General features: G+C 31.2%; 1 protein-coding gene across 10 annotated transcripts in view; it reads left to right on the plus strand.

The window, feature by feature from the left end:
* Positions 1–14,842, plus strand: part of LOC117106798 (unconventional myosin-X-like) — a 101,685-nt gene that overhangs the window by 69,741 nt on the left and 17,102 nt on the right. For 4 of the 10 annotated variants that reach the window (XM_033248240.1, XM_033248244.1, XM_033248242.1 and 1 more), the window contains 13 exons: positions 1,562–1,622; positions 2,749–2,889; positions 3,066–3,103; positions 4,623–4,779; positions 7,153–7,200; positions 9,204–9,318; positions 9,452–9,587; positions 9,793–9,903; positions 10,338–10,436; positions 10,663–10,898; positions 11,063–11,314; positions 13,034–13,204; positions 14,272–14,385. In XM_033248240.1, the coding sequence (XP_033104131.1) occupies positions 1,562–1,622; positions 2,749–2,889; positions 3,066–3,103; positions 4,623–4,779; positions 7,153–7,200; positions 9,204–9,318; positions 9,452–9,587; positions 9,793–9,903; positions 10,338–10,436; positions 10,663–10,898; positions 11,063–11,314; positions 13,034–13,204; positions 14,272–14,385 (1,679 nt within the window). The remainder of the gene's footprint in view (positions 1–1,561; positions 1,623–2,748; positions 2,890–3,065; positions 3,104–4,622; positions 4,780–7,152; positions 7,201–9,203; positions 9,319–9,451; positions 9,588–9,792; positions 9,904–10,337; positions 10,437–10,662; positions 10,899–11,062; positions 11,315–13,033; positions 13,205–14,271; positions 14,386–14,842) is intronic. The other 6 variants (XM_033248245.1, XM_033248250.1, XM_033248247.1 and 3 more) reach the window with 5 other exon arrangements.

Below are 14,842 nucleotides of genomic sequence, written 5' to 3' on the forward strand. Positions count from 1 at the left end.
AAATGAAACTGAGCATGATAAAACTTGCATAAAACATGTGACTATGATGCAGTCGTAGAATATTCCTGGCAGATAAGGAAGTAATTAAGTTGACCACTCCTACACTATTACAATGTTAGCAATACTTCCAGCCGGATCTTTCCTTCAGGATAAGGCAATCTTCAACTTTGACAGAATCTTTTTGCTTTTTCCAACTAAACTTAAGATAATGTCAAGAAAGGAAACTCTTCAATACTTAAATGATTTCATTTTCTTTAAACAAAACTAAAACTCTACTTGATATCGTCCATCAGTTTCCTTGACCAACATCATAAATATGGATGCAAGAAACATTGAAATGTTTTGATATTTATCTGAATAATTTGTGTGTGTGTGTACAATCATGGGACAGAGAAAATATTTGGAGGATGGGGAAAATATTTATTGAACCTTTGAACTATTATCATTATTGTGGTTATTATTATTTATATTATTATTACATTTATTATTGATGTTAAGTTCATTTTTACCTTGATAATGAAAGCATGCATGTATCACTTGGTACGCAATTTATAAGCACACATATTACATGCATTTTTCGTTCTGTGATGTTTCATGTTTTCCAAATTGTAATAGAATAATAGATGGCAATGTATTTTTGTTGCTTGCTGTGTTTAATGTTTGCTATACTTTTGTTTGATCCAACTTAATGTTTTTTCATATAATTTTCTTTTATTTAAATATGTGAGCATGTTTCTCAAAACATTGATGTACTTAATTTACTTTTATTTTCTTTTTGCTTGTTTCAAGTTTTTTTTTTTAGTTGAAAACTAAAAACAAACAGAAAACATCTGAATGTAAGAAAATATGTTGTGCCATTTCACAGTGCAAAGTTTGATTCAATTGTATAAAAGATAAATAAATTAATTTCTGTAGCTTATGCTAATTATTTTTGAATTTAATTTTGAATTAAAACTCTGGGATAAAAAATGAAAATGGTATGGATTTTAGAACCAATTAGGGTGTCATTTCCTTTTGATAAATTAAATATATTCAGTAAAAATTATATTCAAGAAATAAAATAACACAGAGTAAATCATTTCTAACATAGCACATAAAATTACTCAAGGCACTTATTTCCAGTGTGGTTGTCTTCTAAAATCACATAACAATACTGATAATGATATTAGTGGTGCTCTTTCTGTCAGAATAATTAATATTTTATTTTCAGTTTCAATCCTGATTTGTAAATTCTAAAATGATTTTTAAATGTTATTGCATGGAGCTCACAGAAATTCTCAACAGGAAATAACAAGTCATGTTGAATCTAAAACTTAAAAGTGAAACATGACGAGACATGGAAAATACCAACCTTGCCCCATCATCATCTCATGATATCCTAAAAATATGAAGTATTTCTGAATGATTTTAGGTATTTTTAGTTATGATATATTGCCAACCTTTATTCCTAATTAATTTTTAGTTATCTTTATGTGATTAAGATGAAGGTAAGACGTAGTATCTTGAAGGTGAAGAAAACTGTTATTTTTGAGACTGAGTATGGATATTTTTTCCCCGGCAGGGAATTGGAGAGATTAAAGGCTGAAGCCAAGTTGAGAGAGTTAGAGGAGCTACAAGCTAAAGTAAGTCATCACAACATTACAACCAGTTAATTAATTTACCTTTATTCTGTTTTCTTTAACCTCCAAGTCCAACCTCATATAACATATAAAGTAAACATTACAACCAAATACCAAAAAATATGTTTTAAAAAGTTTGTTTAAACATGACTGTTATTGTTAAAGTGTTATGATTATAAAATGTTATGTATATTGTTAAATTTCATGTGATTATAAGTGTTTTCATTTATTATTGATAAATAAATTGTATTAAATTTATAATATGAAATCATTGATGATAATGCTATAGGTTTACCAAAATGCACTGAATGCTTTAAAGGATTTTTTTTATAAAAGAATATGTTTATGGTACCTGAGAGTAAAAAGAGGATTAAAAAAAAAAAAATTTTAGATTAATTGTAAAGAGCCACTGAAACAAAATTTTCTAAATTTCTACTTGAACTCATGAAAAAATCACTACGATATTGATTTACAAATGCAATTTAATTTGAACTTACTCAGAAATGTTACAAAATCTTTCAATAACAATATTTTTGGCTAAGTAATCTTGAACAATTGTTGACAAATGCGATACAGGTACATGCTTTCTTTCAGTAGTGTATGTCAAAGATAGTAGTCCTTAGACAGCCTGTACTCTTTACACAGCCTTTACATTCATCATTTTCAGTTAGGGAATGTTTTATTAGATTCAACATGTTTTACTCCTGATACTTTGCCCCTTAATATGTAACCTTATGACCTACTTTGTATTAGCAATTTTCTGTCTCCTGTACTTAACCATTATTTGAATACATTTGCAAAATTTAAAGAATGAATGAACGAAAGAATTTTAATATTTATGATAATGAATTTTATTTTTGTCATATATATCAGTATACAGTATAAACCATCAGTAGTGTGCACCACATTCTTCATGAGTCGCTCCTCATACTATCTTATCCATGTATAATTACAGTTGATCCCTAAAAATGACCTTGGTGTCATTGGTGTGTTTTTTACATCACATCTAGTAGTACATACTCAGTATGGTGTTGGGTCTTGGTCTAAACTTGGTCCATACTCATCCTGGCATTAGTACTTATAGCTTTGTTGACATCCATCTAAACTGAAATTACTTTACTGCTTGCAGCTTGAGGAAGAAGCTCGCATTAAAGCAGAAGAAGAAGAAGCTGAAAAGAAAAGAGCAGAAGAAGAACGCCAACGAGTTTTAGAGAAAGCAAAAGCAATTGAAGCTGCTAAACGACTTGAAGAGGAAAAAGCAAGAAAAAAGGTGATAATGTTTACAATGTTTTACAACAGTATCAATGAAGTGACAGGAATTTACAACATCTTATATTTTTTCTCCATGATTGAAGCAAAGAAAGCTTTCTTGGGCTTATAATTATTTGGATTTCGTTTTGTGAAAAAGTTATTTCAATTTCTGAATCAATATGTTCATTTCCATAGGCTGAAGATGAGAGACTGAAGCTAGAAGAAGAATTAAGGTGGGTAATATGATTGTATACATTACTTGCCAATTGGACCTTTCTAATTTTTGAAAACCATAAATGTCCTGATTTTAAAAATAAATCAACCAAGATGACCTGCTGCGGAAAATCTTAGGCTAACGCTTTGATGCCAACGTTTCTATGTGAACCCTCCCACGCTATTGCTTCTTACTTTGAAAAAGTATCATGCTAAAATTTGTCATAGTCCTGCCGGTAATAAATCAAAGTATTGTGTATACAGCTGTCATTTTCAAAATTCACAGACAGATTTCTAGTCCTAAATTTTTGTGTGCAGCAATATACTAGCAGTCTGGTCCTCCTATGGTTATATTGTATGTTTGAATGGTTCTTGATATTAATAATACTCTTTTGAGAACATAACAGCATGCTTCCTGGCCACTACTTGTGTGTTCTATTGTTTAATTTAATGAAATATGTGAAGCACATACAGTAGTACCTTGCCATATGTCCTATATAAACCTGACATATTATTAATGATTTTAGCTTTGTAATGTCCTCATAATGAATTCCCAAGTTATGAATATTCATATATTCTTTCCTTAGTTCTCTATGTTCAGTATACTTATGATGCCTTGCCAAGGACAGCAGTTTTCATAAAATACTACTTTTATGATGAAGAATTATCACTATCAGTAAAATAGTCGGGCATTTTTAAAATTATTTATCTTTCTTTTTCATATACATTAGAAATATTATTTTGACATTGTACATAAGTAATTTATTTATTTATATAAAATAAAAAGTCAAAAGGGTGGTATAGCAGAGCTGATTATTCACACAAACAAGTGTCACTCAATAAAATAGATATAGATATGTTAGGCAAAGCAGTAAGAATATAAATTTAAATATGTGAACAATACAACTGAGGAAGCCTCCACCTTCAATTCTATCTTCATGATAAAAGCCTCACCAATGCCTGTATGTTGACATTGTAAATCAGTATTTTTCCTTAAATTCAATCCCCATGATGAAAATGATTAAATATTGCAGCCAGTCTTGTGTATTTGTCTGCTGGGAATCGCCTGTGCAAGTGTAATCACTTCCTGTCTGCATGCTACAGTTGTATTTATTCTTCTCTCATGTTGCTATGTTCTTCATACCCTTTTTGTTGTTTTTTTTTTAATGATGGTTGTGCATTATTTTTTTATTTGGAATATATATATAATATTAATAAGTTTAATATTAATATTTTTATATACTTTAATTAAATTAAGTTTTATCTAAGGGAATCATAAAAAAAAATTATTATTTCTTAAATATTTTTGGTGCTTTTTATATGAAACAAAAAAAGAAGAGGGCTATATATCATCATTATTATTAACATCATCATTATTATTTCATCCTTGTTGGCCCCTTGAATATAATTATCATCATCATCTTATTATCACCATCATCCTCATCACCTCTACAATAACCATAACCGTCAATTTTTTTGTTGTACTTAATCAATCTACATTTGCATATATTTGAATTTTTCTTGCTAACTTTCTAACAGGATTCGTCGAGAGGAAGAACAGCGTTTGCGAGAACAAGAAGAAGCTGCACGCCTTGCAGAAGAGAAACGTTTGGAAGAGGAAGTGCGTCGACGAGAGGAGGAATTGGCATACGCCATGCAACAGGTTATGAACCACTTTGATGATAGTATTGCACAGGTACTCATCTGCTTTGCTACTCAACTCTAATTCAATTCTTCTTCCATTTTTCATTTACTTATACTCATGCTCAGTGGTTTCATATTGCGTTTGAATTGAGTAGACAAATCGGTTTCAAATCCCAAAGTTTATTTTCAGCTGAAGCCCAATGTTTTGTTCCAAAAATAAGCGAGTCCCTAGTGGTTGTTAAGCATGTGTATTAGTAGTAGTAGTAGTAGTACACATGCAGGTCCTTGAACCACAAGATGAGTTTCATCAGGAAATGAGTGCTTGTTTAATTGTTTCTTTTATCCCTATGACCTTGAAATCACAGTGACCCATCCAATAGTTAAACATTATGGTGAATGCATATCTTTTTTGAATCAATTATATTATTTACACTATTAATTATTTTCTTTAATAATTAGTTGTGTAGTCAAATAATAAAACATTGTCCCATATTGATGATTTAATTTATTTTACTAAAAAAATCTTCCTCCCTCTCCCCTTCCTTCCTATGTCAGAAAATAAAAACTTCAATTAGTAACTATTCAACAACAGTAATGTAAATGTAATTGCTATATAAACAAATCCCAAAACACAAAATCACAATATAACTTAAACCCGAAGTCTAATGAATCACTTACCAGGTACCAATGAACTTCAGAAGTATACAAGTACACGTCTACTCAGATATTAAACATAAGTATGACCTCAATTCAAAAAATGAGTGAAATTTGAGCATGAGTATGACCTAAATAATGTATATGTCAAGTGTTCTGTTTTTGTACTGTGTGTGTGATTCAGTTTCTGAAGTTACTGTGTACGTATATACTGTAAGTCTGTAAGGAAGTCACAAACAAAAATTTAAAAGGTACAAGATTATTTAGAAGTTTCATTTGTGAAGTACTGATAGTCATCTGATAGTCATCTATTTTTTAGTCAATTCTGTTATAATTTATGTATTGTTACTTCAATAATGTCTTCAGAGAGAAATTTCCATTTTTCTATAAATATATTTATTAAATTAATTATTCAATACTAGCAATGGGATGTTTGATACATATTTAGACACCCAAAAGTATATATACCAGTATAGGTTGATCTTAACTTTATAAATAAAAAAATAAATACAATTGCACAAATGTGTTCAAAAACATAAATATGCTGTAATTATGCATTAATCTAAAAATTCCTACTTGCTCACTTAATAGAAATTATTAATAACTATTCCTTATTCAGTTTTACGCCTTAGATCTAAACACCTATCTTGTATATTGTACAGAATCTAATATCACTTTTGTAGAAGTAGATTTAGGAACTACCATGCACTATGCTATTAAGTATATTTACAGGATTAAATTTACTATAGAACATTTGAAAGAACCAACTACTACCTCCCTCAGCCCAATCTCCACAAGGTTACACCCCTGATATGTACACCTTGCATCCACTCTGCCCTCAAACGCATTCCCACTTCTGTTACTGATGGTGCTCCATTGAACCAATAAAAAATGTGATGCCTGGTTAATTACCAAGGTCCTCAAAAAGAGTCTCAGACCACAATAGGCATTGTCATGTCTTCTAGGGGTGTATTAAGGCAAGTTTACTAACACCATGAGCAGTTCCATGACTTCTGGGGGACTATTAGACCAGATTTATTAGGACAGTGCAATGTCCTGCTGGGGAGGCTAGGTTTATTAGCACCATGGAGAGTACAATGTCATGTAGGGAAGTATTTGGCAAAGTTTATTAGAACCATGGACAGTGTTGTGACATCTAGGAGAGTGTTAGGCCAGGTTTATTAGGACAATGGGCAGTGTCATGTCCTCAGTGGGAGTGTTTGGCCAGGTTTATTAGGACCATGGATGATGCCATGTCCTGCAGGAAGTGTTAGGGCAGGTTTATTAGGACCATGGAGAATGTTGTGACATCTAGGGGAGTGTTTGGCCAAGTTTATTAGGACCATTGAGAATGTTGTGACATCTAGAGGAGTGTTAGACTAGGTTTATTTGGACCATAGGCAGTGTCATGTCCTCAGGGTTGTTAAGCCTAGATTAATATCAAAAAGGTAATGTCAAGTCCTCTAGGGGAATGCCATGCCTGGTGTCTTATGACCATGGGTAGTATCAAGTCTTTCAGTGTTTTACTATATCTACTTGTAAATTATGAATGTGATTATTATTTTATTATTAATATTGTTATTATTTATTATTATTGTTATCGTTATTATTTATTATTATTGTTATCGTTATTATTATTATTATAGTTAATGTTTGATTGCTATTGATTTTTTCTCTAATAATATCATTATTATTGTAGTTAGATTTAGTTGACACCAACTCATCCTATAATTGCATTCATTCTTGTGACATTTCATTCATTTACTTCCAGCTGAACTCTCATACTGACCTAAATTTAGACAATTATTATGGTGAAATGGTAAGGATACCAAGACCACAACCTCCACTCATTCGCAATCTACTGTTTTTGTCTTGAGACAACTTACTTAACTTCTTTACCATTTGAATGTTTTGATTAGTGATTATTAATCAGAATTGAATTATAAGTTACTGTATTCCCTATGCTTACGAAATGCGTAGTATAGACTTTAGTAGGATCAGTTTCCGATTAAACATCTATTGAAAATATTATTACCATTATCTTTGTAACCAATTCTTTTTGCATTGAGTCTTACCCTTAATGTAGCCGCATCATTTTTGAAATTGTAGTGTTTTCTCTGATGTTTGTGTTTACTTATTTTTAATGTTCAGATAGCGTCTAACCTTCCTTACATGCTGTCACTCCTGTAGAGTTCCTCTTGTAGGAATCAACTGTCAATGTTTGTATATGTGTTTTGGAAACCATTACTATAGATCTTCCCATCTTCTCTTTTACATACTGTAGTATGCTTTGCCAACATTTACTTTGCACTTACATAATGTCTATATTAAATGATCTTTAGATCTAGATGATTGAAATGCATTCATAGTTTAAAATCATTCATAATCCTTTTGACAATCATTAACATCAGTATTCTTAACTCGGTTTGTGTTTTCATTCCTAATAATGTGTTTTTAATTCCTAATTCATTCTGGGAGTTGACTGATGGATAACCAAATTGTTGATGCTTTGTGAAGGGCGTGGCATAACACAATATTTCATAAAATACTTGTCTCAATTGATGTAATGTCTGCCATGTAATGATAGTGTAAACTTACTCCTTTGTGTAAACCTATAATACTTTTTACCCAGCCATTTGATTCTTCTGGTAGTATGAAGGCATAGAGCAGTGACTGAGAAGGGCTGCTTAGCTCAATGATGCTTGATACTGATGGCTAACAGGCCCTTTTAGCATGTCTTGCTTGCTATACAACTGCAATATAATACATTATATGTATATATATAGATATATATATTATAAATCACATGTTGGTCTGTCTGTTTTTAACATAACAACTTATTTACAGCATATTTATTGTAGAATATCACCAATCTATTGAGGATTTTGTAATGAGTAGCTCAAGTAATTATTGCCATTATATAAAGTGTAAACCATTTATAACCGGTGTATGTAATAACTGCTCAAAGCAGTTGTATATTGAAATGGTTCTTAATGTAACAGTTCACACCTGTTAATAATATTTCATTAAACAGTTGTGTATGAATCATATACATAATATGACAGTACTATGTAATGTTAGACAGTTTTATGTAAAAACTGTTTATAAAAGCTATATACTTTTAACTATTTTATCACATCTTTGTAACAGATTTATATACCATGTATAATAATATAACAGTTGTATGTAAAACATTTTTATAACAACTGTGTAAAACAGTTTTATATGAGAGTTATAACATAAAGTGTATATATCATAACAAGTTTATATATAATCTGTATTGTAATATAACCTGTTTATAACAGCTGTGTATAACCTTTTTAACAGGTATTATATTCAACCTGTTAAACAGGTTTGTGATTAATCCATATATGTATAGCAATTCCATAAATATTTTTTTGGTAATGATGAAGCTACTTATTGCAAATTAAATTACAATGAATTAGTTTGCAAGAATATACACAGTCTACTTATGGAAAAATTAATTAATTAAAAACAGTTTGTCAAAATAACTAAAGTTTTACTTTCCAAATAAATGTTTAACTTTCATTTATTTACTATCATTTGATAGTGCATCCATTGAACTACCTGCACATCATTTTTGAAAATAATTTTGATAATAATTATAAACTTTATTGCAGTAAGCCTAGTAAAGTTCATTCATGTTTATTAATATTAAATTTAATGAAATATAAAACCTATTTTTAGTTTTGGTATAAAGTGAGATTATTGATATTAATTTTTGTTTGATAATATTTCTTTAATTTCTTAATTAAGGTAAGTGACAGTATTAACAAATGTAATTGATTTTGATCCTGATAGTTTGAGGAAGCAGACCAGGAATCGGAATACCAAGATGAAGATCCAGATGATGACAGTGTTTCCCGGAAATCAGATGACCTGCAGTATTGGGAAGGATATCTGAACATGAAGTGTGGTATGTTGCTATAGTTGCTGAATGAATGAAGTTTATTATTGTAGTATTGTACTATTATATTGAAATAAAGTTCTTATTACTTTACAGGGGAAAAAAATGAGAATGAGTAATCTAATTTTCTATCTCTTCCCAGGGGGAATGGTTAATACATGGAAAAAGCGTTACTGTGTTTTACGGGATGAGACATTGATGTGGTTCCGAGCAAAGCAGGAGGCACTCAAATCAGGATGGCTGCTTAAGAAAGGAGGTGGAACCAGCACGCTATCAAGGTAATACTTCTTACAGAATAACTTGTCTTTTGCTAAGTTTTTTGCTTTCAAAAAAAATTCAAATTAGAAAAAAATAAATTCTTTGTAAAATGAATGAATGTGTAGAATGATACAGCTCTTGCTTAGAACCTTACATTAGGTAGTGATCAGTTCTTAAATTTTGAAGTTTTAAGACATTTAATTTTGTATACTTGCTTTTTCATAGGCGAAATTGGAGGAAAAGATTCTTTGTATTAAAAGGAATTGAACTGGCTTACTATGAATCAGATAGTGATGGGGCACTCTGTAAAGGGATCATTAATATCAAACAGACAAAGTAAGTTAAATGACTGATACTATACTTGATTTGCCTGATTTGTGTCTTCACCATGGCATTAATGTGTGTTCCAGTTTCTGGATAATAATCTTAATCTGTGTTTGTGGCTATCTGTGTGCAAAGATGCTCAAAATTTTATCATTTATTGCATGGTAAGGTACCATGAATCTAATATGTACAGAGATGCTTAAGTTGACTACGGCACAGAGCAACACAATTTATTGTCACGTTGGGTCTGTGTGGTCTGAATTAGGGACAGTTGTGTCATAGAATATTTAAATGTCCCTGACGATATATTGTGTCGGTTGGAATATTTAGATGTTTCTTCACAAAATGTTGTACAAAATAAATTGTACATGATTTGCTAAGGAGTTAAATGTACTCCCTCACTTTTTTATGAGCGTTAACATGTTTACCTGCTTTACCATGTCTAGGGATATCGTTGATAGTAGTTTTGGCAGAGAGAGTTCCTTAGACATTATCACTGAGAAGAGGACTTATCACATAGTTGCAGACAATGCTGATGATTTGAGGTAAGTTAGTTTCTACTTAAATCTTACAAATATTCATTAATCTTGATATGATTATTCAATTTTTATTACTGCTCACTGATTAGTAGAAATAGCTGGGAAATGTTTGTAATGTGGATATACAGTATTATATGGAGAAAGCAAGTGAGGATAATATTCTTAACAGATTGGGCCAATTTGATATCACTTTCAAACATCAAAAACACTCATAAAAACATTCTGTTTTTAGTGAATGGTTCAGTATTCTGATGCGAGTGAAAAATGCAAATGAATACGAACTGAAGCAGATGCAAGATGAGGATGCAAACCCAAAGAACGCCATTGGCACCCTCGACGTGGCGGTTATCGACTCTGTTGTACCCGTAAATCTTCCAACTAAACCGAATGCATTTGCAATCATCACAGCTGAGAGAGTGTTCAATATGTCGGCCGAATCACCAGAGGATATGAATGGGTGGTTGAAAGGTATGTGAGCCCTACTCGTGTATTTTTTAAGATCATGTGTGTTAAAAACAGACGCACACTGTATTTATTTAACTTTCTATTTTGCTACATGATATTTTCCACTATAGTAAAAAATAATCAGTTTATTAAAAAATCATTTTTATCTGTGTTTAATTACTATCTAGCCCTCACACAATACCATAAGGGTCAGAGGACATACAGCAAGGAAGAAATCCTCATGAGTGGATGGTTGACCAAAGAGAACACAGGAACAATCTCCCGTCCTGGTATCACGCGTAAGAAGCGCTACTTCATTCTCACAAGCCATTCCATAGATATCTACAAGAGTGTGGACCTTCAGCATAAACTTGGCGCAATTGCCCTAAATCGGTTATGCTCCGTAACAGTACCAGACGACAAGATGTTTAAAGAAATTGGTAAGTTAATGATGTACCAAAATGTCCACACAATTTTCTGGGATGAGCTGCAGAAGGTCACTAATTTATTTTTAAAATAATTACTAATAAAATTTTACAAAAATAAATAAAATATAACTTACAAGATATTCATTTATTTTTTGGAAGATCTGTAATTATTTTGCAACTGCTAAGAAAATCGCAATAGAAATGCCCATTATTATCACTATCAGCTTTATTGCGTCAACAACAAAAGCATTGGAAATAATTTGTTTTAAAAAGTATTTAAAATGCCAATATACTACTTAACTATTATTCATAAAATGAAATAAATGTGTAGTAATTGGAAAGAAAAAAAAACAAGAATAACAGTAAATGAAAACAAACTTTGATTAAATTTGTGTTAAATGTGGGAGCAATGTTGAAGGTTGGTATGAGAATGGTTGCAGGTTATGGACGGCATGCTGGAATAAAGGAATCCCACAGTGCATCATGCCAACAGCATTTGATTTGATGTAGAATGCAATTTGCTATATTTTGTAATGGGGTTATTGCATTAAGGTAGAAATTTGACTGATTTTACCAACTAACATGAAAATAACATGCAATTATTATTCTAATATTATTTGAATTCTACTAATTTAGACCTTTATGTGGATTTCCTTAAATGTTTATTTCAATTTATTCACAACTCTAGTATATAATATGATTGTAGAATGTAGAGTTTATAATAATACAGATTTGTTTAGCACATTGGAGTAGAAGAGTGGAATCACCTACAGAAGCTAGCTTGTGCTAGCGAAAGCTTGTGTTTCAAATGTATTTGTTAGTCAACAAACAAGGCACCACCTGTTAGTGTTATATTTGTATCCTATTTTGGTTCTAAACAGAATAGTGTTTGTGTCATTTGATTTTCCCATCAGGTTATCATCCAATTAATAATTTTCATTTTATTTACTATTAGTGGATATCATAGTTATAAGATTTAATGTTAGTATACTTTTAATGAACATGAGATTTAGTAAAAACATAGTATATTTATCATTTCTTTAGTTCCCTCATTTCATATCCTAAATTATTATTATTATTATTATTATTATTATTATTATGCCCTATATACCTCATTGCCCATTGTAGCTGTATTTCTATTGTAGCTTTTGTTTTCCATTGATAAATTCCTGTATACTCGCATATAACTTTAGTCATTCGCAATGCCTTTATTGCTCACTCCTGTTTGATGTGGATTTGATATAACACAATGCACCATATATTTGCATTTCCTTTTTGGCTATACCATTCACAATCAATGGCCTCATCATTCAAATAATCCCATTTTGCACCATGTTTTTCTCACAGAAATACATATTTATGTTTTTTTCAGACAATTTTAAACCAGATTCAGAAAGCAAGGGAAATAATTAGGCCAAAAAATAAATGAGAATCTATAAAATTAGAACAATAAATAAATGCAATAAATTTCTAATGATCTATTAGTATTTCTTGATTAAATCAAAATCTTTATGGTCAGAAAAATCATCTTAGAAACCTGGTTCATAACAAGCTTAATTTAAATCTATAAATTTGCCATTAACATTTTATTTTATATGATGACCAATATAAATATATAAATATATAAATACATATAAGTATATAAATCATTACTTGATGTAAGCAATGGGATACATTTTCTTAAAAGTTACTAAATGATTTTTAATGAGTAATTACATGAACAACTTGCAGAGTACCCCTCAGAGTTGGTGATACCAAATGGTAACAGACGATCCCCTCCCTCAAGTAACCCTGACTCCAACCGTAGAAGCTCGTTTAGTTTTGGTCGCAAAAGCTCAATAAGTGGACTGGTAACCTTAGGCCGTCCACGCTCCAACAGTAAATCATATAATAAAGAATATGGTATGTATTTGGTAGGTACTGTAGATGCATGCTACACCAGGGGTGCAAATTCCCTTACCCCAAATGCATGCACTTTTTCCCCTTTTTTCTAGCACATTTGCATGGCTTATATTTAACATTTTCAAATTTGTTTATATGTATTACTTTGTTGATTTTTGTGTGCATTTTCGTGCAGTTTGTTAATTTGTCCAGGTTGTCTATTGGCAGTGATCAACTGATGATACAACACAAGCAAATTGCCTTTTTTTTTTCTTTTTGGTTCCTGTACATCCTAATACGTGTAATGAGTAAAACACTTGCAAATAGGTAGTAATTGCCCCAAAAACTTGTGGGCATTTGTTATGTAATGCATATCCCATTGCAGACAGGTGGCCATGATATCCAAATAACGTCGTAATACATTGCGTTACAGGTGTTAAGATGCAGATTACTATAGTAATTGTAGAGCTTAAATGTGCACATTTTCCCAAAATGCAGTGCAGTGCTTCAAAAGCTAAAATCTATTACAATCAACCTGCTAATGTTTGTTGATGAAAGCAAGTAATAAAAAGTTGTGTTTTATTTCAGAACATCTTCATTTAGTTATAGTAGTACACACATTTGTGGCTTTGTTTTCAAATGGTTTTTAACATAAGTATAGATTCTGTATTGATAAATTGAACCATTTGAAAACAAATTTTAACAATTTCATATTCTCATTTCAATCATGACATCTATTTGTAATTGATATCATTTGTTTACATCATCTTCTAAGTTTATAAACGTTAATATTATAGGATATTCATGGCAACTGATTGCATTAATCAGGTTGACATCATTCAGCATTACTTGATTAACTGTGTATTGTCTCTATTGTAGGTTCTTGGCCTGCCTTTCTAATGCGTGCTTCCTTCATTGGCATTCATTTATTTTCCCTTTAAATCTTCAATTACATCTTGTATTGCTTGATCGTCATGAAAAGCAATATAACTGAGCGCATGCTGTTTTAACTGCTTTTGAAATGTGTCTAACTAACTACTGGTATTGTGTTTTCTCTTCTTTTACATAAATTTTCATGCTTCATTCAGACCTTCCTCTTCCTAACTCACCTGTTGCGTCTCCAACGATGAGGAGGCGGAAACTAAGCTGGGGCAAAAAGAGTAAACTAAAAATGGATCTAAGACAAGCTATGTTTCAGGGTGGTAGGTTAATGAATGTTGGAAGTTTCTGTTCATTATCACACCCCTCCCCTCCTGTATCCCCACAAGTTGATTCATTCCGCCACCCCCCCCCCCCCCTTGTGTTTTATTGGTTTTCATTAAATACTTTCAGTCACTCAATATTTCATCACCTATTTGAATTACTGATCATAAGTTCTTATACACATCCTATTTTTCAAAGATCACATAATATTAGACTTGGTATTGAAAACACTCATCAAGTTAATATTACAGTATGTGATTTAAACTATTCTTTGCGTACTATGCAGCAACTTGAGAAAAAAACGTGTCCCTATGGGAATATATATAAATATATAAAACTGTGTCAGTTGGTGAAGCACCTGGACAGTAATTGGAGGATTTTGTATTGAAATCATGATGAGTACAAATACGTTTTTCTCCCAAAACATATTTTCCTTATGTGTCTTCAATTATATAT

Source organism: Anneissia japonica, unplaced genomic scaffold (assembly GCF_011630105.1).
Source record: "Anneissia japonica isolate Jap-2015-1 unplaced genomic scaffold, ASM1163010v1 scaffold2471_len1564793_cov202, whole genome shotgun sequence".
Lineage (NCBI taxonomy): Eukaryota > Metazoa > Echinodermata > Crinoidea > Comatulida > Comatulidae > Anneissia > Anneissia japonica.